This window comes from Megascapheus bottae, chromosome 3, assembly GCF_031878675.1.
Source record: "Megascapheus bottae isolate mThoBot1 chromosome 3, mThoBot2.hap1, whole genome shotgun sequence".
Taxonomy (NCBI): Eukaryota; Metazoa; Chordata; class Mammalia; order Rodentia; family Geomyidae; genus Megascapheus; species Megascapheus bottae.
The window spans coordinates 81,904,446-81,931,280 of NC_143511.1; the positions used below are offsets into that span (position 1 = coordinate 81,904,446).

General features: G+C 38.2%; 1 protein-coding gene across 3 annotated transcripts in view; it reads right to left on the minus strand.

Annotated features, from left to right (window-relative positions):
• Positions 1-26,835, minus strand: part of Dennd1a (DENN domain containing 1A) — a 463,593-nt gene that overhangs the window by 230,991 nt on the left and 205,767 nt on the right. For all 3 annotated transcript variants that reach the window (XM_090330613.1, XM_090330611.1, XM_090330612.1), the window contains exons 6-8: positions 18,569-18,638; positions 14,582-14,662; positions 10,885-10,938 (exon numbers count right to left, since the gene is read on the minus strand). In XM_090330613.1, coding sequence (XP_090186739.1) covers positions 10,885-10,938; positions 14,582-14,662; positions 18,569-18,638 — 205 coding nt within the window. The remainder of the gene's footprint in view (positions 1-10,884; positions 10,939-14,581; positions 14,663-18,568; positions 18,639-26,835) is intronic.

Sequence of the window (26,835 nt, forward strand, 5' to 3'; positions counted from 1 at the left end):
TACTAAGGCACATCATTTTACATTTCAGGATAGGAGAACAAAAACAAACAGATCATTATAAAAAAAAAAGAATCAGGGATCAGAATGAACAAAACTTCAGTAAAGCTACAAGTCAGTGACTGTCTTCCCAATTCTGAATGGAGAGATTTTCAACCTAGAATTTTATCACCAAACTACCAGAAATAGAATAAATCATTTTAGTCATGCACATTCTTTTTTTTTAAATGCGGACATATTTGATTGGGATACTAATTAATTGCCAAAATAATGGGTTTCATTATAGATTCATCATATACATGTATTTTCCTTCATGTATATAATGTTCTTTGATCACAGTGATGACCTCCATTAAAATCTTCAAGTTATGCAAGTTCCAAACATATTGCTGCCACAGGGATACCCACTCTCTCCAATTCAGTATAGTGCTGGAACCTTAGCCAGAGCAATAAGGCAAGAGAAAGACATCAAAGAGATCTACATAGGGAAAGAAGAATTCAAACTATCCCTATTTATAGATCACATGATTCCATACCTGAACAACCCAATAAACTCCACTCTCAAACTCTTAGAATTAATAAACGACCTTGGCAATGTGACAGGATAAAAAATCAACCCACAAAAGACGGAAGCTTTTCTGTATGCCAAAAATACACAAACAGAAGAAGAAATCAAGAAAATGATCCCATTTGCCCCCAAATAGCCCCCCCCCCCAAATAAAATATTTAGGAATTAACCTAACCGAGGATGTAAAGGAATTATTTACTGAAAACTATAAAAGCCTAAAGAAAGAAATCAAAAAGGATACCAGAAAATGAAAAGACATTCCATGCTCATGGATAGGGAGAATCAACATAGAGAAAATGGCCATCCTGTCAAAATAGATACACAATTTCATAAAATTCCCATCAAAATCCCAAGACATTTATCTTTACTGAAATAGAAGGTTCATATGGAACAACAAAAGATCTAAAATAGCCAAAGCAATTCTAGGCAAAAAGAGCAATGCAGGTGGTATTACAATACCAGACTTCAAACTCTACTATAGAGCCATAATAACACAAATAGCCTGGTACTGGCACAAAAATACACCAGAAGAAAAATGGCCTATAGACACATGAAGAAATGCTCAACATCTCTGGTCAAAAAAGAAATGCAAATCAAAACAACTCTAAGATTCCACCTCACTCCAGTTAGAATGGCCAGGATCAAAAAATCTAGTAACAACAGATGCTGGAGGGGATGTGGCCAGGAGCAATCACTACTACACTGTTGGTGGGAGTGCAAACTCATTCAACCACTATGGAAAGCAGTATGGCAGTTCCTCAAAAGACTAAACACAGAGCTCCCCTATGACCCAGCAATTCCACTACTTGGCATTTACCCAACCGCCCAGAAACAATCCACTAGGACAATGATGTTCACTGCAGCACTATTTACCATAGCAAAAATATGGAACCAACCCAGATGTCCCTCAGATGATGAGTAGATTAACAAGATGTGGTATTTATACACAATGGAATTCTATGTTGCTGTCAGAAAGAACAACATCACCCCATTTGTAAGGAAATGGAAAGACTTAGGAAAAAAATCTTAAGTGAAGTAAGCCAGACCCAAAGGAACATAAGCTCAATGGTTTCCCTCATTTGTCATAATTTCCTAGCAGAGATTTACAATATAGCAAAACCTAGATACATAAGGCCATATAGTGTGATGTTAAATGAAAGGACCTCTAGGATATAAAAACAAAAGCCGGGCCAGGAATTAAAGTGCTTGCTTAGCATGCACAAAGACCTGGGTTCGATTCCTTGGTACCACATACATAGAAAAAAGCCGGAAGTGGTGCTGAGGCTCAAGTGGAAGAGCTCTAGCCTTGAGAAAAAGTCCAAGGACAGTGCTCAGGCCCTGAGCTCAAGCCCAGGACTGGCAAAAAAAAAAAAAAAAAAAAGCCATATGAGTGATTATTGTCCTTAATGTACTATGTTATCTCTCATCTCTTTTGCTGTCCCTTGGTTATCTCATATTGTTATATTATTTCACTTTGTTATCTGATATATGCGCATTTGGTTATTTGAAATTGGATAGGGAAGAGGGGAAAACAAGATGAGGGGTGGGGGTGGAGGGGAGGGAAAGGGGACCAAGACATGAGAAAGGGTATCAATGTATGTGAAGTAATGCACCTTCTATCTGGTGAATATAATGTAACCCTTCTATTAATTACAATAAAAATATATGAAAATAGGCCAGAAGATCAATAGAACAGAATAGAAGATCCAGAAACAAAATCATACCTATAGCCAACTTATATTTGACAAAGAAGCCAGAGACATACAGTGGAATAAACAAAGCCTCTTCAATTATTGGTGCTAGGAAAACTGGGCAGCCACATGCAGAAAACTGAAAATTGATCCCAGCCTGTGGCCATGCACAAACAATAACTCAAAATGGATCAAAGACCTCAATATCAGACCTGAAACTCTAAAACTGCTACATGACCAAGTAGGAGAGACAGTGGAACTCATAGGCACAGGCAAAAACTTCTTGAACGGAGTCCTAGGGTCACAACAGATTGGAGAGACTCGACAAATGCGACTACCTAAAAATAAAAAGTTTCTACACAGATAAAAGCATAGGTACTAAAGTAGAAAGACAGCCAAGCAACTGAGAAAAGCTATTTACCAATAATACATCAGATAAATGCTTAATATTCAATACCTTAGGGAACTCAAGAAACAAATCCCCACAAATCCCAACAAACCATTTGCTAAATGGGCAAGGGAACTAAAAAGACAGCTATCAAAAGAAGAAGTTAAAATGGCAAAGAAACTTATGAGGAAATGCTCATCATCCATGATCATAAAAGAAATACAAATAAAAATAATCCTAAGATACCCATTACCCCAATCAGAATGGCCAATATTCTGAAGTCAGACAAACACAAACAATGGTGAGGATGTAGACAAAGAGGAACCCTACTACACGACTGGTGGAAATGTAAACTAGTACAACTACTCTGGAAGGCAGTTTGGAGATTCCTCAGAAAACTAAAAATAGACTTTCCCTATGATCCCTCCATACCACTCCTAGACATCTACCCTGAGCATCATAACCCAAGATATGGTAAGGACACCTGCACAGTCACGTTCATCACTGCATTATTCACAATAGCCAAGCAATGGAAACAACCCAGATGCCCCACTACAGATGAATGGATACAAAAAATATATATACAATGGAATTCTACATAGCTAACAGACAAAATAATGGCACTCGCTGGGAAGTGAATAAAACTAGAGCAAACCATGTTGAGTGAGGTAAGTCAAGACCAAAGGAACAAAAGGCACATGGTCTCCTTGATATGTGGATATTCGACCCAAACAGTACAAGAGCAATCATTCAATACTTGGCACTCAAGGCCACTGACATGATCTTGGAAATGTAAATATAACTACGTAGACATAAAAATCTATGATGGGATATATACTCTATAAACATAATGATGTATTATGTATCTATGACCTATAAACTCTCAGCTTAATTTTAATTCTGTTCTTAAACTTATGTGCCAGTGATTGCATATAGAGACCTCATTCTTGACTACTTATTTGTTAAACTTGACATCTGAAATATGATGTAAAAAAAAAAAAATCAGTGTTAATTTGGTCCTGAGCCTTGTCCCAGAGTTCTTCAGCTCAATGCTACTTACCACCTTACCCTTGAGCCAAGCCCCACTTCCCGTTTTCTAGAGGTTAATTGGAGTTAAGACTCTCAGGTCCTTTTGTGCCCAGGCTGACTTTGAACCTTAAGCCTCAGATATCAGCCTCCTGAGTAGCTTGGATTACAAGTATGAGCCACTGTGCCAAGCAATAAAATATTTTAATAAATAAAATACTACTCTTGGTCCCCCAAAAATTGCTGCAATACAATGCTTTCTTAGGAAATTACTAGAGAATGCTTCATGAAAAGGATCATATAAAATCAGGGAGGAAAAAGATGTAAAATGCAAGTGTTCATGTAACAGAGTTTAGTAAAAAATGTAACCAGAACAAACAGAATTATATTTGTATTTTATTTTATTTGTGCCATGTAAGTAAGCTCTGGGGCTCATACTCAGGGCCTAGGCACTATACCTTTCTCCCCCTCAAGGCTATTATTGTACCACTGAAACCACAGCACCACTTCTGAATTATTTTGGATAATTAGAGATAAAAGTCTCATGAACTTTACTGCCCAGACTGGCTTCAGATCACAGTCCTCATAGCTCAGCCTCCTAAGCAGCTAGGATTACCAGTATGAGCCACCAATACCTGCTTTATGTTTTACTCTAATCAAAATAAAATTTATGCACATGCAAAATACCATGGTGAAACCCTGTGATATAGACTGAAACAAAACAAAACAATAACAAACAAAATGGGTGGGGAATGACAAAAGTTAAACAGGCTCTGTTGAATGATGTGGGTCAGTGAGAGTTGAATAGAGAGGGTAAATGTGCGAAAATACACACATATGAAAAGAGAACAATGAAAATTGTTGAATTCTTTTAAAAAGGGAGGGGGGAAAGGGAAAGTAATAGAGCAAGATGAGGTTGATGGATTATGTCACACACACACACACACACACACACATATATAAATGTCACAATGGCAGTGCAACCCCTCACATTGTGACAGATGTCACCCTTCCTTGTACAAGTAATGTATACTAATAAAGGTTTAAGTGAAAAGAAATGTATATTCATTAAATGAATTCATTAGAATGCATATTCCCTAAATCCAAATATTAACTTGATTTGATGTAAGGTTTTTCCTAAAGCTAGAGTGAGAATGATATAAATAGATGCATGTGAAATGTTATTTCATATACATGCATATTTTTAACAAGACAGTTCAGGTGGAATAAAAGACTTAAAACTTTCATCTTTGATACCAAAATCAATGGGTAATTCAGAAAAAATTCCGATGTAGCAATCATAAATGTCAAAAATATGAAGGGAAATGTAACTGTTAAAAAAAGTAACTTTCACAAGATGAGGGGTGGGGGAGGGCGGAAGGGAAATGGGGACCATGACATGTGAAAGGGTATCAATGTGTGGGAATTAAGGCACCATTTATCTGGCCAATACCATGTAACCCTTCTATTAATTACAATAAAAAATATATTAAAAAAGTAACTTTCTCTGGGAAATAAAATGTAAGGAAAGCTTGGAAATTGTAGGTCTTCATTGACTATAGTGATACTATATGATTTTTAAAAGCTATTCATCGAAGTTCAGAGAGAGAAATGGTTTATGTTTTCTTTCATATGTGGAAGCTATATCTAATACAGGATGACAAAAATTTACTCACAGTGAAACTAAAAGATGATATGCAGGAAAGAAACACAAATGCATAATGTTTATGTGCATCTGGTCATATAAAATAATTATTTATCAATATTAACTCCAGGAAATGAAAACAAGAGGTCTTTTTCTTTGTTGCTGTTTTTGTTTTCTTTGCCTTTTAAAAAAAACAAAACAAAACATTTATCTGTCTTTGGGAGGATAAGGGGGGGGCACAGAAATGGAGAGACACAGTGTGAAAAAATGCAACAGGGGTATTCACTAGATAGTATGTTGAAAATAAACTATACAATCTGTAGTTCGAGATGGGAGGGGAAAACAGGAAGAAGAGCAAGAAAAAGGGGTGACATTGTCCCCCCAAAATGTATTCTTTACCTAAATTATGTAACTGTAACCCCCTATACATTACTTTTATAATAAGAATTTTTAAAAAATTTAAAAATTATCAAAATGAATTCCAGAAAATGGAAACATGGGGAAAAATAAACAATAAAAAGCTATTAATGTGTATTACTTTCAAAAGAATAAAATAGCATTAAATGAAAATATCATTAGGGCTAGGGTTAGTTTTGGCTTTTTTTGGGTTCTTTTTGTAACTTCTTAAACTGAAATTTTTCTTCATAAGTTCATTCAAAGCTATGCATCTTTCTGAAATATATTTGTGGATACATCCTTTATTAGTGTCTTAATTGTCATGATTTCTTTTTTTGGCCAGTTGTGGGGCTTGAACTCAGGGCCTGAGCATTATCCTTGGACTTTTCTCAAGGCTACAACTCTACTACTTGAGCCACAGCACCATTTCCAGCTTTTCTCTATGTATGTGGTACCAAGCAATCGAACCCGGGTCTTTGTGCATGCTAGGCAAGCACTCTACCACTAGGCCAAACTCCTGGCCCCAATTGTCATGATTTTTAAACAATATAGAATTTCAAGTTTTTATCCTCTTTGGTTTTAAAAGTCTGATTATTAATTTTCAGTTTTATATCACTTCAATAAAAGCTGAATCCTGTTTATACTTAAAATGTTCAGAGTAATTTAGTATATAACCAAAATTTTATAAACATTTCATGACATTTGGAAATTATCATATATATTAATTGTGTACATATGTATACAGGTGTATATAGAGATATATTGTACAAAAAAGGTTTCAATTCAACATGTTAGCTTATGACAATTATAATTCTCCATATCCCTTCAATATTCCTGGTTGCATTTTCACCTGTATATATTGAATATTAGGACTGCAGTTGTCTATCTTTTGTCTTTCAAAATTATCTTTAATGGCCTTTTGCTGTTAAGTCTTAGACAGCCCCTGTTTCTGTTCTTTTTTTTTTTGGTCAGTCATGGGACTTGAACTCTGGGCCTGGACGTTGTCCCTGAGCTCTTCAGCTCACCGCTCTACCCCTCGAGCCACAGCGCCACTTCTGGTTTTCTGGTGATTAAATGGAGATAAGAGTCTCATGGAGCTTCATGCCCCGGATGGGTTTGAACCGCAACCCCCAGATTGCAGCTTCCTGAGTAGGTAGGATTACAGGCATGAGCCACTGATACCTGGCTTCTTTTTGAAATGTATTTTTTTCCATCCCCTTTGGGATCCCTATGCCCATACTGAATTGGGTGCAATCACTTTGATACTACAGAATTCCCAAATTTTCTAGTTCATGATAACTTCTATCATGGAAGGAACATTTTCTTAATTTTACATATTTTTATTCCAGTGTAATTTTTTGTGGGGTGAAAGGAAAACATCATGAGCTCCACATAAACTAGATAGCATATAAAAGCTTAATCTTGAAAATTAGAAAATGAATTCTTATTCTACCACTTCTTTGTTGTAGAACCTTAAGTATAGTACTTAAATTTCTCAGAGCTTCTATTTCTTTATATAACATGAAAATGATTATAGTAGCTGGCATCTCAGCTTGTGAAGAGCAGTAAATGAGAAAATGACTGAATATACTGACAAGATATAGCCCTGTAAACATTAGCTATTGCTGTTGCCATATAAACTGGTCTGATTTTTTTTTATTATCTAATGCCAAAATAAATAAATAAATAAATAAATAAAATAATTAAAGCAACATTTCTACCATAGTCTCATCAAAAAAAAAATAAACATACATATGCTTGACAACTTCAGTGATCTAATCACATTGCTATAGCCTAACCTCATTATTACATTTGATTAGTTGACATTTCTAATCTGTCTGCTCTACAAACAACACTTATACAATCAAATATATACTCAAAGAATGACAAGTGAGGACTTAACCATGAATGAACAGATAAGCAAATTGTATGAATACAGTGGAGTATGATTTATCTTTAAGAAGGACAATCTGACTCATGCTATATTATATGAATATTTTGTATTCACATAGGGCAATGGAAGAAACTGAGGTTTTAATTTGGAGCCTCATGTTTGCTTGGTTGCTTTGCTTACCCAGTTGGGGCTCTACAGTTTGAGCTATGCTTCTAGCCTTACGTTTTTATAATTATTTTGGCAAAAGGCAAAAGATTTATATGATCTGAAGAGAAACCAGAGTATTTTATAATTATTTTAGAAATGAGGTCTTGTAGATTTTTCTGGCTGGGCTGGCTATTTTTTCTTTTCTCATTGTATTTTATTGTCAGAGTGATGTATAGAATGGTTACAGTTACATTTGCCAGGTAGTGGGTATATTACTTCTTGAACATGGATAATCTTCCCATGTTTTCCTCCTACTTTTCCTCCTCGTACCCCCTCTCATTTTTGTTTTTCCCCTTTCCTATTTCAAATAAACATAAATACATTATACCAGGTATCAAAGTCAGATATAGTAACTACATGAGGTAAACAATAAGAGGAATAAAAAGAGAAAAGAAATAACTTTACATAATACATTAAGAAAAACAATCACAAAGATAAACCTCTTCTTTCCAGATCCTGGAGCGCATTTCATCCTATGTGGCCATGTTTACATAGCTTTTGAGCTATTGTGATCCTTTGCTAGGAGAATCCTAGATGTATACTAATATTACAAATGAGAAAAACCATGGAGCCCATCTTTCTTTGGGTCTGTCTTCACTTAATGTGATGTTTTTCTAAGTCTTTTCCATTTCGTTACAAATGGGGCAATGCCATCTTTCTAATGGCAGCATAGAATTCCATTGTGTATAAATACCAAATCTTCTTGATCCATTCATCTACTGAGAAGCATCTGAGTTGGTTCCATATCTAAGCTATGGCATATAATGCTACAAAGGAATATGGTTGTGTAGTAGCTTTAGTATGTCCTTGTGTCTGGACATTTGGGTAAATGCCAAGGAGTGGGATTGCTGGGTCATAGGGGAGGTTTATGTTTAGTCTTTTGAAGAATTGGTGTACTGCTTTCCAGAGTGGTTGAAGAAGTTTACACTTCCACCAAGAGTATAGTAGCATTCTCTTCTGGACATATCACCACCATCATCTGTTGATGTTATATTTCTTGATCATGGCCATTCTAATTGGAATGAGGTGGAATCTCAGTTACTTTGATTTGCCTTCCTTTTATGGCCAGAGATGTTAAATATTTCTTCATTTGTCTATTGGCCATACTTATTTCCTCTTCAGAGAAGTCTCTCTTTAAGTCTTTAGCCCACCTTTTAGTGGGATAGTTGTTTCTTTCTTTAAATCTTTTTATTAATATATTTTATTGTAATTAATAGAAGGGTTACATTATATTCGCCAGATGGAAGGTGCAACACTTCACAAACATTGCTACCCTTTCTCATGTTTTTGTCCCTATTTCCCTCCCCCCACCTCCTCCCCTCATCTTGTTTCCCCCCTTCCCTATCCTTTTTCAAATAAACAAATCCAACATATATACAATATATCAGATTACAAGGTAAGATACTATAACAATATTAGATAATCAAGGGACAACAAAAGAGATGAGAAATAACACAGTACATTAAGAACAACAATCACACACTATATGGCTCTTGTTTCTATATCCTGGAGGTCCTTTCATTTAGCCTCATCCTACATGGCCTTATGTAAACCTCTGCTAGGAGAGTCCAAGGTTTATACTAATTATGACAAATGAGGGAAACCATTGGGCCTATGTTCCTTTGAGTCTGGCTTACTTAACTTACTATGATATTTTCCACATCTTTCCATTTCCTTACAAATGGGACAATGTCATTCTTTCTGATGGCAGCACAGAATTCCATTTTGTATAAATATCACATCTTGCTGATCCAATTATCAACTGAGGGGCATCTTGTTGATCCAATTATCAACTGAGGGGCATCTGGGTTGGTTCCATATCTTCGCTATGGTAAATAGTACTGCAATGAACACTGTTGTGCTAGTGAATTTAGTATTTCCTTGTTTATGGACAATTGGGCAAATGTCTGGCTGGGCTGGCTTTAAAACATGATCTTCTATATCCTAGCACTAGGATTACAGGCATGAACCACTAGCCTCCTAAGACATTTCATTAATAAGCTAGACACAAAAGGACAAATATACAATTCCATTTAACTGGCTTATAGAAGTGGAATTATACATGTACAGCCAAGGTTCTAGCAGCATGGCTCAAGGGGTACAGCACCTACCTAGCATTCAGGGGCTCTGAGTTCAATCCCTAGTACTGAGGGAAAAGAAGTGTCCACAGAAAGAATGATGGGTTATATAGTGGAAAAAGGCAAATGGGAAATTGTTGTTCACCAGGTACAGTTACGTAAGACTAAAAGAGTTCACTGACCACATAATGTGAATATAGCTAAATCTAGTGAAGTGTACATATACTAGTAATTAAGATGGTTAACTCTATATTATATGTATTTTACTACAATTTTAACAAGTACCAAGTACCTCAGTAGTGGCCAGTCTATATATAATTTCATTTTCTACTATTTATAAGAGCACAAGTGTCAGAAGGCTGGACATGCCATTCACTGTATTTGGAGTTTTCTGCTGTACCTTTGGACCTTAGGAAGTGAGGATGGGGGTACTCATACTTTACCAAGTAAGTATTTAATCTCTCAAAAGAACACAGACATAGAAAAAGTAGAAGTGTAGTTCTACTTGAATAAATATACCTGAAGAAAGAAACCATCACACAGACATTTCTTTATATAGAAATGCTTCATTTATAGATAGCAGAGAAAGAATGCCTAAAGAAACTACAGAGCAAATGGAATACTATACAGTGACCAAAAATAATTCATAGAGAATGAATAACATTCATGAGAATGCTCAAGCTGTTAATCTAATGGATGCTTTTAACTACGTAAAAAGTATGTTCTAAAAAGATGTGACATTAGAATGTGACATTAATGTTAGATTATGTTAGAAAAATATGAATAACATCTTTCCTTGTCTTTACTTTTTATACTCTGCAAATATTTTCAATCTGTTTTTTCCTTCATAATACATTTTTCTCCTTACATGCTTTTACAATGCACTCCTTTAAAAAGACTAAATTTATATAATTACATTTTTAAATACCCTTATATTAAAAAAATAAGTAGCAAACAAGGAATGAAAGTTTTATACTTCCTTCCCCAGTACTTACATTCTCAGGTATGCTGGGAAGCTCTCGGGTGTCAGGTACAGTAAAGTAAGAATGCTGGAAAAGAAAAGCACAAGCACTCTATATTTTTTTTTTTTGCAAGAATATATAGCAAGGACATATCTCAGAATTCAGATAAAGGATCTGAAGATACTTTCTGATTCTGAGGATACATCCATGGAATATTTTCTTAGACTAATGTCGGATTAAACCAGATGAATTACATCATAAATTTGGTAATTTATGCCCTTTTTTGTGAGAGATGAACTTACTCAGGATCTATATAAGAAGAGCTCGAAGAATTTAAAAGCTAATTTCCCATGTGATATCTGAGAATTGCTGAACATGAAAGCCACAGGTTGCATAATTTATGATTGGACAGGACAAGTGACCACCAGGGACATGCAGCAATGGTTATTACCATTTGAAGCTGTTATTTCTTTTCAACAAATGAGTTTACATCCATCTATGGACTAGCTACAATATGACCTAGTAATGCTAAAAACAGTTCCAGCTGAAGGCCCACTGCACTGAGGCTACTGTGGAGGGGTGGCAAGGGAGAGTTCATCCACTAAGTATGCCCTGTGAACAAGCCTCAATGATTTCCAGTGGGATTGCCAGGAATCCTAGGAATTGCCAAGAATAGCATGACCTCTTCAAAGACTTTCAATGAGGGATTTCCGTGTACACATGTGTTCCTGAGTTAAACGACAATGGGCTGAACAGATGACACCACCCCTGCTGCTACTAAAGATTCAGAGGACAATGGTAAGCAGGAATGGAAAAGGCCCAATGCTGACCAATTAAAGGTGGGATTGTGAAAGGCCAAGAAAGGTCACATGCTGAGAGGTTCAGCTTAGCCATGGCCTAAGTTCAAACCTGGACCCCCAGTGACAATTCAGGCAATCTCCCCCACCATTCCTGGTTAATTGCACAACAAGTAGGTTGTGCAAGTAGTGGTTTCCTAAAATGAAAGGTTATATTAGACAATTGTAAGAATGACAATAACAATAATTGCATAAGCTACCTGTCTAATATTCAATAGCCACTTACTGAACTACTTTTATATGGAAAACTTTTTATATATTAAAAATGTTATAATCTCTAATCTACAGAATACATTTAGGTAAATATGATCTTCATATTACAAATGGACGAATTAACAGTACAAATGGTCACATTAATGTCACACATGTGGCAGAACTGAAACTGAAATCAGGTCTATATAAGTACAATTCTGCCCTTTCTGCCATAACAGAATATGTCTATGTGTTTTTATGTGTAAAGTATTAATGAAATTAGATCAAAATAATAAGAGTAAAAAATTACCAATAAAGATTTTAAGAAAAATCTACTGCAATGGATTATTCTAATGTTTTGTATCTATAACACAATAGTACCTAAAAGTGTCACAGTAGATGGTACATCATGGAAATTAGTCAATCAGTTCAACTAACAATGAGAATTAAAATAGGAAAAGAAAATATAAAACTCAAATTTGACTCCATGAGCTATACACCAAATGGTATCGTTCTATACCAAATGGTTAGAAAGAAATTTCAGAAAACATTTCAGGACCAGATGTCCACTAGAATATGACGACACTAAGTAACAGCTTGGTACAGTGAGAGAGAAAGCTACCACCCCCCCAAACTTGCCACAAAGCACCTAGGGGAACTCAGGCAACTTAGTACCATAGGATCTCAGTTCTAGAATCTGTAAATGAGAATCATAATGTCCACATCAAAATGGTGTAAATGCTTAGCATTTGATTTATAATTTAATATGAAATTATTATTTTCAACTGGCTTTATGCATTTCTACTTTTCCCAACCACTTAGACACAGGGTAATATTCTCTTATAACTAAAAAATATAAAGCCCAACATTGAGAGTTTATTAATATTTCAGGGTTTATATGCTGGATCTGAGTAGCCCCTCAAAAATCAGAAAAGCAATTTGGAGAGATGAATTCCTAGTGACAAAGAAAAAGAGAAATCTGTAAATCTGCCTTTACAGATGCAATTGATTGTAAATAGTAAGCCAATGCAGTTCCAAAATCAAGTAGTCCTCAGGCTGTCCTTTGAGATTTTGTTTTGCTTCACTGCCCATGAAATGCTGGGGACCAAGGGAGGTCACAAGCATTCCTAGAATCCACTGGCATGAAACAGCTGCATACCCAACAGTCCCTCCTGCCCTGAGCTGGCTTGTCCTTGGGGCCTGGCAGCATGCGGCCTGTGCAGCCATTCAGGAAAGGAAGGGTCCTGCCTCCACAGCAGCTGGTGATCCAGCTGGGCTGCTCTACAGCTACCTGTCGGATGACATTACAGGCTGCAGCAGTGAGATCAAACTGCTTAGGAAAAGAAACAGAGACAAAGACAGATCTGTTTAGGCTTAGGAGTGACTGGGGCAGGTCTAAAGCTCACACTCATTTTTTCCTAGATGGTATTTTGCCTGTGAGAATTTTTTACTTCCTAAAGAATCCCCTCCTTTCCTATCTCCTTTCCTCCTTTTCTTTTCCTTTCTTCCCTTTTTAAAAACTTTCTTTTCTTTCAACAACTATGGAATAATAGAAAGAACACAGGTTTACAGCTAGCTGTTAAAAAACCCATACTTTACCATTTCTTAATCACAAAATTTTGGAATGGCAAGTAGTTTTTCCTTTATCAAACTGATGGCTACAAAATGAAAATATTAATATCCACTTTGTAAAACTGTTTTGAATATCAGAGAGCCATATCTAGTATAATTTGGAAACTTAAGTAGTAGTTCTATTATTAGTTATTTGAAATAAGACAGTATTCAATTTTATCAACATTCTGAAAAGATCAATAATACTAGTTTTCCTAGATGGTAGATAACTTCCTAACCATTAAACACTAATATTATGTGTGGCTCTAATGAAGGAGAAAAGTTTGAAGGAGAAAACTTTCTGAACTGTCAGGACTCACCACATAGAGGAAACGAGTTCTGGATAATAACAGATACCAGGTCAAAGGGTATCTATACCCACCTGAGAATTCTGAGAAAGATAGTTAACAAGGTTCAGCCTAAGGAATTAGAGAATTCTAGTAACTGAATTATGGAAAGCATCTTCTATACCTATTCTGATGTCTCATCTGATAGGGAAACTGAAGCCAATAAGGTTAAAGGTCTTGTTTAAAGTCACATAGATGGTTGGCAAACACACAGGAAACAAGGAAAGTGTCCAAGCTCTACCTGAGAGCACAGGGAGGATTTCTCTGCCAATAGGATCAGAATTGATTCTGAAGGATATAAACAGGAGAGAGGCAATGTTGAAAGCTGAGGGTACAGAATGAGCTTCATTGGTGGAAGAAAAGGAGATGTAGTGCTGAGAGGGGGTGGGGCAAAAGATGACACAGAAATCCCAGGACAAAGACAGGAAGGGTGCAGTCACCCTATTCTAGTTCAGCATCTAATGAAGATGCTAGTGATGGGATGACGGCCAGAAATTAACCTGGGACATTTAGAAACCATCTGTTCCCCTGTAGAATCTCAGAGGGTGGGGCAGGGGAGAAGAATCTAACTCCTAGGTCTGCCATGAGCCAGGGAGATGTCAGTGTATTCGGGGTAGGTGTGGGGAAGGGGTACCAATGACAAAGGATCATCCTTTCCAGCTCCCTCTGATTGTGCATAACAAAATGTTTTCTAGAGGCTAGCTACTGTTCTGCCCTACTTACCACGCTGAGATGAACAGACACGCCTGGGTCAGGGATGGGAAGTTTGTGCAGTGTTTCAAGAAGTTCATTCCACTGACTTTCCTGAAAGAAATAAAAGGCCTAAATAACAAAAGCAAGGCTGAAGCCTTAGTAAAATATCTGCTTAGTAAGATACCTGTTCACCTACAGGGTAAGCTGTGGACCCCCACATGACAAAGAGTTGGGAGATGCTGGTCCCAGAACAAGAATAGGTTTGATATTCAAGTAAGGTTAGTCCAAAGACAGTGCATATGGCTCAAAACACAAGCGCCAAGTCGATCCTCCCACATTGAGCTTGACATTTTCTACTCAGTGAGACACCTACCATGACCGCCTTTTATGGATCATATACCATAAGCTCTCAGTAAATCTATCCCCTCAATTCCATAGCAACAACTTTCAAATGCAAACAATCTGAGCTCCCAGGCGGGGGTGGTTGGGAGAAATAACAATGACACTGTGGATCTTGTCTTCATCATCATTACCCTCAATTAATTTTATTGAGTGTTCACTGGGTACACATGGCAGCCTCCAATTATGGAAAGTTAGAAATGAACTAAGTACAGCAGCATGCAATATAGGACGGTGGCTATGCATTTTAATTAGTAAAACTGAGCAACAGAATGTCATACAAACAGATTCACCTTTAAAATGCTCAAAAGAACACTACTCACACATGATCCAAAAGCCAGTTATTTCTCCCACACCATGCAATTCTTTGTGCTAATATAGTAATAATAGGTTACATTGGTATCTACTTGTTATCTGTCCAATGATCCCACTTTACAGATATGAGGGCTGATGCTCTGAAGTTGAAGCAATTGTCCCACAGTAAATTGCACAGCCTGAGTGAGGTAAAACACAGGATTGTTGAGTCTGAGGCTCACAATCCTCTCCTCTGGCAGTGAGCTTAATAGGAAAAAGAAGAGGAGTACCAACTACAAGTTAGTTTCAATTTGAACTCTCACAACCAATTTCTCACTAAGGATACATGAACTTATAGAGGTGTGGCTGTGTGTATATAGTTCCTTTTTATTTTTATTTTTTCATTTCTGCTAGGACTGAACTCAGAGCATAGTACTTGGTAGGCATGTATCCTACCACTTGAGCCATATCTCCAGCCCCTTTTTGCTATGGTTATTTTATACTGGGCTAGCCTAGACTGCAATCTTACTACTTGTGTTTCTTCATGTTGCTAGGGATGACAGACATTTGCCCTATCTACTGTGCTTCCTTGTTCTTGCTGTACTCATCCAATGGTTGAGATAAAAGTCTTAAGAACTTCTTTTTGTCTAGGCTGGTCTTGAATGAACACCTGCCTCCATTCCCCATGTCTTCTTCCTACATAGTTTGGATTAGAGGATGGAACCACTGTGCTAAACTACAGTGTGTGTACTTTTGCTCTGAAACAGTCTCAAATTACCAGAGACTTGGAGTAACAACAAACAAACAATCCATTTCATTTCCTGAGCTGATACTTCAAGTTTCCTGATAACATACCCATTATACATAGATATAAATAAGGACTTTCTCCCATACAAAAGGAAATTAAACTTAGTTTAATACCTAATCCTCACATCCCATCACATTTTGCCAACTGTGTTACTGATGTCCTTACAGCACTCAGTGTACCTCACAATCACATGCTGCCTGTAGTAGTGATGACTCTTCAGTCTTTTTTTCCAGATGGAACAGCTCCTCCATCTTCTTTCCTAAATCGGCATGACTCTCACAATGTGACTACCCCATTTTGTAGAATGATTCTCAACTGTTTTGTTCCCTCATGATAAAAATGTCCATTTGTTTATTGATAATATTGGCTTTCATTATTGACTAATTGATCTGATGCTGCTATTGTGACATTATTATTTTGTATTTAAAATGTTTAACTTGAAAGTATTCTGGCCAAGCACTGGTGGCTCATGCCTATAATTCTATTTACTCAGGAGGGTAGGATCTAAAGGATCATGGTTCAAAGCCAGCCCAGGTAGGAAAGTCCGTCTTATCTCCAATAAAGTACTCGGACAAAGCCAGAAGTGCACTGTGGCTCAAATGCTGGAGTGCTAGCCTTGTGCAAAAGAAGCTCAGGGACAGTGCCCAGGTCCCCAGAGCTCAGGGGACCAGACCAGGCTTTTTTTTTTTTTAAAGTATGCTATAGAATGAGACTTTAAGTAAACATACCATCCAAACTTTCTGTTTATCAATTTACTTATTTAAATTACTATAGATACTATGGATACAAGGCTTGCAGTTTATCCAGTGGGATATTATACTGCTATCACTATTTGTTGATGCTTGCAGGGAACACCAGTGGGAGGCTCGTGGCATTTCAATATCACTTCTTTGACTTTCTGATATGTTCCCATCATACTTGAAACATTTCTTCAATTTTTGGTGCAAAAATATCTTATGCTCCTCTTACACATTTCCTGACTAGTCCTGGAATCAGATACTATCAAAAGGAGCCCAATTCTGTTCATTTGGAGTGGTATTTAGTACTAAAATCTGGATACCAGGTGTTTACTGGTTCTTAGGATTGCTGATGGCAAGCCTTCTCAGTGGACAGCACCAGGGAATATATTACATATACATTAATCCAAAATCAACTCTTAACTTCTCTATTTCTCTATATCTTCACATACTGAAAACCCTGGGTTCACACTGTTGGCTTGGATTCTAATATAACATAGGACTTATTTAGTTTCTTCCCTTATGCATCCATAATTATATTTTACAAAGTGAAAACTGTAACTTATTTGTGTATAAAATCTTTGTTCTACTGCTGCCCCTGTCTTGTTCCCACCCAGATACCCATCTTGCCCTCTTTGACACTGACATAGAAACTGGGCCTCCACTGTCAATCCCCCATAGTGCCATCGTTTGAAGCCCCAGTAATCCACCTCAAGGCCACTGCTGCTGCCATCTTAGCCTTTTAGATCATTCCAGATCTCACCTGAGTTCTGACAGTCCTTGATAGTTACTAGCCCCACTCTCCCATGTGTGAGTTCTCATCTCCCTCAAGCTTATGCCGTAAGTAGGGAGCTGCACAGACTACAAGTCCTCCTCACCCTCCCATCCCTCTCACACAGATGTCTGCCATGCTCCATTCAGTGTCTCATAAACAGGCGGGGGCAGAAGTTAAACAGTCCTCCCAGCCATCCCCCTTGCTGAACTGTCATGGTTACACAGGCCTAACCCCGAAGAAAAGTCTACCTTGCCCAACCTTTCCAATGACTTTTAGCTGAGAGAAAGGTTTTTGGTTTTGGTTTGGTTTGGGGGTATTTTTTTGGGGGGGGGGGTCTTTCTGGTTTGCTTTGTTCTTTTTAGGAGGTAGGAATCTGTTTGGGGCCTCTACTGTCCTACATTGGTGACCAAAACAACTTGCAAGAAAGCCAGTTTACAGTAGATCTCCTATGTTTGCATCTTTAATGCAAACAAAAAAGAATTAGTTAAAAAAAAAACAGCCCAAAAAAGAATTAGTTAAAAAAAAAAACTCAAAATAGCAGCAATATTTATTTTAGAAAATAAGATGGGGCAGATTAGATTAGAAGTGATTTACTTTCCAGTATTTGCTGGTATTTATTATTATTATTATTACTATTATTATTATTATTATTATTATTATTATTGGTGGGCCATGGGGCTTGAATTCTGGGCCTAGGCACTATCCCTGAGCTTTTCAGCTCAAGGCTACTACTACCCTACCCCTGAGCCACAGCCTCACTTCCTGTTCTCTAATGATTAATTGGAGATAAGAGTTTCTTGGTGTTTAGTGCCGGAGCTGGCTTTGAACCGAAATCCTCAGATCTCAGTCTCCTGAGAAGTAGGATTACAGGCATGAGCCACCATACCCAGCTTTATTTTCTGAATTACTTAACCTTTCTATAAATCTTAGTGTAAAATAAGACATGCATTACTTTTAGTCATAAAAATTAAAGTTTACTTGTTAAACACAGAAAACACAAATACCTGTCTTTTTGTCGTGTAATCTGCCAGGATGTTAAGTAGTTTGTAAAATACCTCGAACCAGGGGAGATAGCTGGGGGGACAAAAATGAACATAAAATGTTAGGGTAAGAGTTAAAAACATGAACCATGACCTACCCAAAGACTGACACATTTCAGGTTTTTTTGTACATTTGAAGACTCTTATCATAAATTGTGCTGGACACTCAGACAGATGAAATGCTAATTCTTTCTGGGATTTTAAAAAAAAGTGCCTTGTGTGAGGCAGAGGATTTAATGTCCCTTATGAATTATCCAGACTAGACTAGGTTCACAGAGAAGAAATTCAGACCAGATTTTGCAATCCAGCAACAGTAACTCCATGGTCCTCAGGAAAGCATTGCCTCAATTTCTCATGATTGGGCACATACAGCCACACAAAGCATGTCAGTGCTGATATCTGCAAGGTATCTCACAGGCTTTAACACATCTACTTTACGTCAACTGCAGGATGAATGTTCAATTGTCCATCTCACTGCCTCGAGCAAGTCTTGACCATTGCTCTTCCCATGGTGACCTGGAGTCTACCCTTCGTGTGGTTCTTGTAATTTCTCTAAAACGCAAATCTGGTGTCCCATTACTATAGGATCCAGCTGTCCACACTGCTTAGGGTAATTTATAAGTCTGTGACCACCTCTCTGGCTGTCCTTTCTATTTCACCATCTACCTACCTGCTTCTCTCATGGGAACCTCAGGATGGAAACACACAGGTATCTTCAAACCTGCTGAGCTAATACTTCTCAGACCTTTTTGCTCACTAACCTGTGTAATTTCTGCTCATACTCCTGACAGCCCTTTACATCTCTCTATTTCTGTTGCATATGCCTTATTTTCCTCCTTGCTGTGCTGCCCTGGTCATATGACTACTTCTGTTATAATATTCCCCACACAACGCAGCATTCAAGGTGTAATTGTCTTCTCAGCAGACTTGGCAAAGAGAGGAAGGAACACATCTTTCTTCCCTTTGTCTTCCCACTGCCCAAAAGCGAGCCTAGTACACAGTCAATGTTCAGCAATATTGAACAAATACAAGCAGATAAAGGCTAGGGAATGGCAAAGACTCCTTAGTACTTAAGGAAAACTTGTTGAAAAGGATCCCCATTCAAGAGGTTTTGTGACTTGCTTTAAATGCTTCTGTTCTCTGCAAGGAATTTTTCCAAAGCTGTGCTCAATAGGCACATGAGAAGTGTCATACCAAGTACTTGCTGTGTCTGCACATGCCTGTTCTCCTGAGCGAATGGCGTCATTACTGATAGGACTAGACCCCAGGCAGAGCACAGATGTGACATGCTGCCTGAGAGGGGATCAACACCATGTACAGATTACTGCTGGGCAGCTGTGGCTAATAAATGAAGTGCGAGGCAATAGAGAGGACAGATAAAGTGCACGTCTGTCTGAAGCCAGCACATGCTACTGTAAAATTTAAGTAGTTTATCAAAATATACTGATAAGCAACTTAACTTTTCACTTCTATGACAGTATTATCACTTAAGTTAATGTGCCTCCATCAGCTCTGGCAGCTGCATATGGACTATTTTGAAGTAGATGGCTGCTGCCCCTCTCTATAGCACTGACTCTAGCAGAGCAATGTAAACATTCAAGAGGGATTAGGCAGGAGATAACATGCTCCCTTCCTCTTCTGCTAATAAACCTCAGTGCGCTAAAAGCCATTAGAGGAGATCAAGAAATCCTCTCAGAAGAAAAGTCCTGCACAGATTAGAGGACTCTTAGTAAACAAATTCAAGCAAGGATTACAAATACTTCTCTTCCTGAAGGAAAAAAATACTGCTAATTAAATCCAGTAATCGGAAGTCAGGATGAAGAAAAAGGGGAAGTAGAGGAAATATTGGCCTGGAAAGCAAAGCTGAGCTTATTTTAGAACTAGAGGATTGGGGAGTGCCTGTGTGTGTGTGGGGGGGGGGGGGGGGCGACAGCATGCTAACTGTGTCAAGACATTAGGACTACAGTCTATCCTGAAACAGCTTTAAACAAGTAGGTTCAACTGACCCATATGGTCCGGGTATAGAATCCCAGCTTTGACATTCACTCACCTTGACATCTTCCTCACCAAACCATTTATTTATTTGTTTATTGTGGGGGAGAGAGGTGCTAGACAGAACCATTGGCAAGGGCAGCATTGCAGTTACCTTGGAAAACAGCTATTTCTTTCTCCCTTTAGCCTTACCGGACACAACTGTTTCCCACATGTGGTCCCCTGTGCATTGACAGATGAATATCTAGCCATGGCAGTGTTAAAGTTTTGAAACTAAACCCCAGCTGTCTTCTTCTTCAAAGGGCCCCTACTTCCCCAGTTGGGAGGCCAGGGTTCACAGCTGAACTGTGTCCACTGTCGTTTCCGGTCCTGCTTCATTAGTGCTGGCACCACGTCTGCAGGTGAGGACACCGAGTACCTACTCCATTTTGTGTATGTCTGTCATCAATGAGTAAACAATACTTCCCTGTCTAGAGACAAGAAACAAATACTCCATTATACTGCCCCTCCCTGGCCACCTACAGGGCCCAAATCTATTGGCCCTGCTACACATACCACCTTTATTTGATCATTTCTGTTCAGACCATAAGAGACCATCTGAATGGCAAGCTCAGTACCAGGGCCACTGTACTTATAGTCAGAAAAAACACCCAACTACGACATATACATGTATATGATTAATCTGAAGTGTGTTGAATATCCAAAGGAATGGCTTCTATTTCAGTGTCAAAAGTATTTAAATTAAAAAAAAAACAAATTTAAAAGTTCTTTCATTTTTTTCCCTAGAGCTCTAGTGCAATGCCTGAGCCTAATAAAAATAGAGGAATGGAGGGGAGGGGTATAGCTTGGGTGGCTGAAACGGGCCAAGTTGAGGAAGGGGTTACCTGGGAAAATGGCTGTCGGTAGTTGACAAGAAAGCAGTCCTCTCAGAAGGGAAACTTAGCACAGGGTTAGAATCCAAGTGGGTATGGAGGTGCCCTGCTGAGGGGTGATCTGGCACAGTACTTTGGAGAACCAGGAAGAGTAGGACTTTTTGGCAATGAAAAGCCTGAGGTAAATCAGGATTAAGGAATGATTGACACAGGGAATAGTCTGGTTTGGGAGTGTAAGAACTTAGGAGGGGCAAGGAAAAAGTTCTTGTTAGGTGTGCATGTATATAGTATACAGAGTTTGATCAGCAATGATGGTAAAATGAAATGGAGCATCTAAAAGGCAGTTCAGCAGGAGACAACAGAGCTGGCTAGGAGGAGCATGTCCCTGAGAGGTGATCAGGAACTATCTAAGCAATTGAAGATGATGTCCATGATAGGAGAAGTACACACCCAACTCTGCTCTGATAGTAATCCAAACAGAGAAAAGCAGCTATGTGGGGAGAGGGCTGCAGAAGAGGGAGACTGTTTATGGACAGCAGGTAAATACACAGTGGGAACCAATTATCTGAATAATCAGAGACTCAAATTATAAATATGAAGATAGAGAAAACAAGAATGAATACTGGGGCTGGGAGTTTAGCCTAGTGGTAGAGTGCTTGCCTGGCATGCATGAAGACCTGGGTTTGATTACTTGGTCCCACATACATAGAAAAAAAAAAGCCGGAAGTGGTGCTGAGGCTCAAGTGCTAGAGCGGTAGCCTTGAGAAAGTCCAAGGACAGTGCTCAGGCCCTGAACTCAAGCCCAGGACTGGCAAAAAAAAAAAAAAAAAAAAATGCTGGCATCAAACTGGAATGGATAGAACTATGTGAAATCATGTTGCTGAGTAAACAGGCAGGTAAATAAGGATAGAAGAAACAAATACAACTAATAGTTGTACATATAGATTATCCGCATATGTATATTCTCTAGCTTTAACCACATAGAAGCTTCAAAGTAGAGATCCCCAATTATAATAGTTTACTGTCAGATCTTGATTTCTAAATACCATTCTTCAGTAAAGGGAAGCAGAGATTCTTTAAGAACTAAGCCAGACCCAGAGAAACATAGTTTGCATGGTTTCTCTTATTTGTGGTAGTCAGAGTGTGCCTGTAAATCTACAAGTAAACACACTGGATGGTAAAACAAACAAACATCAAACACTAGGACATGGTAAATTATAGAGGACTTTAGGCATTCACACAAAGTGATGCCAAAAGAGTATTCTTAGCAGAAGAACAAAAGGCATAATACCTATGTGTATCTGATTATATAAAATAACATTTATTGAAATGGACTCCAGAAAAAGAAGAGATTTTTTTTCTTGGTTACCGTTTTTGTTTTCTTTTGTCTTAATTGTTCATTTGTCTGTTCTTGGGAGGGCAAGGGAGAGCAGAGAAATGATGGGACATAGGACAAACAAATGTAGCAGTGGTGCTCAGGAGACATTGTGTCGAAAATGAACTACACAACTTGTGGGTGGGGACAGGAGGGAAAAAACTAGGAAACAGGGAGGGAAAGAGTGACATTTGTTCAAAAAAGAAATGTATTGTTTATCTGACTCACATAACTATGACCTCTCTGTTCATCACCTTTATAATAAAAAAAATGCATGAACAGGAAGAAAGAGCTGTCATCTTCCCAAGCTGGTGTAGGGAAATAGATCATCCTAAGGGGCGGGGGGGGGGGGAGGGAGCAAACAAATAGTGCTCAACCATAGTCAGGACATATCAACAGGACACAAAGGCCAATGAGCATGGGTTCCCACTGACAAAAATCTATGAGAATTTGAGCATCAAAATAAATAATGACAGGACTAACATAGGAAGTCAAGAGGCCATACAGATATTAATAAATAATTGATAAAGTAACAGAGTCCCAACGTATTTCTTTACTATCTATTCATTAATCACAAAGAAAAAAAACAAAAGAGAAGCATCAAGATGCTACTTTAATCAAATAATAAGAAACTGAAATGACGAGAAAGTGGAGTGAGAGCGCAAAAGATGTGGTAGAAGAAAACACCATCAGTTTTATCATAGTTCTGTTAAAGTAGAAGCTCATTGTGAGGAAACACTGGATAAACTGAAGCCGAGAAGCACCTATAAAACAGCTGAGCCTTGTTCATAAAGGAGGAAGAAGCATTCTAAAAAAATAAACAAGACTGGGGCTGGGAGCATAGCCTAACGGTAGAGTGCTGACCTAGCATGCACAAAGCCCTAGATTCGATTCCCCAGTACCACATACTCAGAAAAAAGCCAGAAGTGGTACTGTGGCTCAAGTGGCAGAGCACTAACCTTGAGCAAAAGTGTCTAAGGACAGTGTCTAGCCTGTGAGTTCAAGCCCCAGGACTGGCAAAAGAAAAAATAAAAATAGACAAGACTGAAGGATACTAAAAAGATAGAGAAGAATTGGATTACATTAAGAATGTTAGAATAGATAAGATTATAAGATTCAGATAATGTTTAGATTAGGTAAGAATGTTGAACCAAATTCATGTCCTGATTTTTACAACTGTGATGTATTTATGTAGAATAATGTTCTTTTCTTTGGGGTGGGAAGAACTGTGATAAACTCAAGGTCTTGTATTCATAGGTGCTTGAACCAGCCAACCCTCCAGCCCTTTCTGCTTTGCTGATTTTTGAGATAGAGTCCTACTTTTATTCCAAGCCAGACTAGACTGTGATTTCCCCCTATTAACATTTCTCACCATAGGTAGAATGAACCTGTACAGGCATAAACCACATATCCGGCGTTGAGATGTGTCTTGCACATTTTTTTTTCTTTTCACAGGCTTGCCTGGAACTGGAATTCTTCAAATCTCAGTCTTTCAAATAGCTAAGATTACAGGCATGAGCCAGAATGAGCCATCATATTCAACCCCTAATTTTTTTTTGGTGGGGGGGGGGGGGCGGTCGTGGGGCTTGAACTCTGGGCCTGGGTGCTGTCCCTGAGCAATTCAGCTCAAGGCTACTGCCCTACCCCTTGAGCCACCTGGTTTTCAGGTGGTTAACTGGAGATAAAAGTCTCCTGGACTTTAGTGCCCAGGCTGGCTTTGAACCGAGATCCTCAGATTGCAGCCTCCTGAGTAGATAGGGTTACAGGGATGAGCCACCATGCCCAGCTCCTAAAAAAATTTTTTTTATGGATTGTAGGACTTGAACTCTGAGCTTGGGCGCTGTCTCAGTTCTTTAGTTCAAGCCTACTACCCTACCCCTTGAACCACAGAGCCACTTCCAGTTTTCTGGTGGTTAATTAGAGATAAGAGTCTCATGGTAGACTGGCTTTGAACTGAGATCCTCAGATCTCAGCCTACTGAGTAGCTAGGATTGATTATGGGGGTAGCCACCACCCTACTCCTGGACCTGGACATTGTGCCTGAGCTCTTCAGCTCAAGGCTACCGAACCATCCCTTGAGCCACAGCGCCACTTACAATTTTCTAGTAGTTAATTGGAGATAAGAGTCTCATGGATTTTAGTGCCAAGGCTGGCTTTGAACCACAGAACAGAGAAGGGATAATTCTTCCACTAAAATATTTTAAACACATAAATCAAGAATATACATACTAATGATATAAGTTGATAAAAATTAACATATGACTATAATGCATAACATACAATATATAGAGAGAACAGTAGAAGGGTCTAGAAGAGGTAGGTACTAGTATGAGAAGTAGACTAGAGAGAGTGGGCATGAACAGGATCATAGGAAGAAAATACTTCTCTGTAGCATAGTCAAGAGCTGAGACTACTGAAGAAGGATGTCCTAAATGATGAATAATTTAAATCTGAAAAGAAGAGATTATTTCCCCTCACTTCAGTTCTTAGTAGAGACCAGTGGGTGCCAGCTTTATTAGAACCAGGGTACAATTTGGTATCCTAAAAGAAAAATCTTAGTTAATGTTAATTAGGTCACCACCATAATTTGAAGAGGATCAATATAATGCTCTGGCTTTATGTTAGAAGAGAAATAAAAAAGAAATAAATTTCAGATGAGATTTTTACCCCATAAATACCGAAGCACATTCTATGAAAAGATTTGATAAAGCAGCAGCTTGTGCAGAAAACTGGTGGAGCTGCTTCTACACATGGAGGTCAACACATTTAAGAATAGGAAAAATGACACAGAATCAAGTCTTCCCATTGTCTTTGGCAAATTTATGGAGAACTCTTGAAACTCTACCTTGGAGTGTCTAGGAGAGGCATTATTCCCCCTTTTTCTAATTCTTGTCTGAAGATTCTGCCAAGATCACTGAATCCTCTAGTTAAGCTTATAGGGCATTCACTATCTAAAGCTGTCATATTTTAAACATGACAAATGCTGAGAGGAAGACAGACTTGAGTCTAATAACTCTAGGTGGTAGTGGTGGGGTTCCTCTCAGTTCGATTACTTCTTGACTGTAGTACCTCATTTCAAGAAATCATCTCTCAAAGTCTCAAGTCTTTTCTATACAAAGATGCAAACAAACAACTAATATATACACCAAATGTACCTAATCTGGCAATCAGACACCCTATCTGGCACCTTACCTTTTTCCCCATTTTTTATTCCAAATGATCTTAGTGGTGGAATGAATACTCTCTTGGGGTCCTGGTTTCTGAGTCAGAAACTCCAGCACTCTATAGGAATCCTCCCATCCCTGTGCTCAAGCAAGGTGGGTCAGAAAGTATAGCTATAGGAAGAAGAAAATAGCAAAATGTGGCTGCCTCCAATACTAGTCCTCATTTAGGCCTCCCAGTACGACCTGACAGATCTGCTCTCTGTCAGTCAATGTCTCAAGCATTGGCAATAAAATGAAAACTGACCACAGAATAAACTCCAGTCCACCATACCCAGGATATAGAAGCTCATGAAGTCCATACTAGAGATGCTGGACACTCAAGTCATTGACAGTGGAAGACCTACTAGTAGTACTAGCCCAGTTAACAAACAACAAAGGGAAACAACAACAAAACAAGCATGGTTACACACTGCCACACCAAAAGAAAATAATTTCAATATCAAAGGATAAGAAAAGCCTTTGGGAAACCGAAGTCCTCAATCACTTTTAGGGGAAATGACTCCTTTTAGGATTATGCATGAAAATCAAACATGAAGGGCTATTAAGTCAGAGAAATTGCAACTCCCTTCCCTCAACACATACACACACACCACCACCACCACCACCAACAACAGTTTTTTTTTTTTTTGGCTCATGAATTATTTTTCCTAAGAATCAATGAATTCTCAGAATTAAAAAAACTAGATTTTGAGCTGGATGCTGTAGCTAATGACTGTAATCCTAGCCACTCAGGAGACTGAGATTTGAGGATTGTGGTTCAAACCCAGT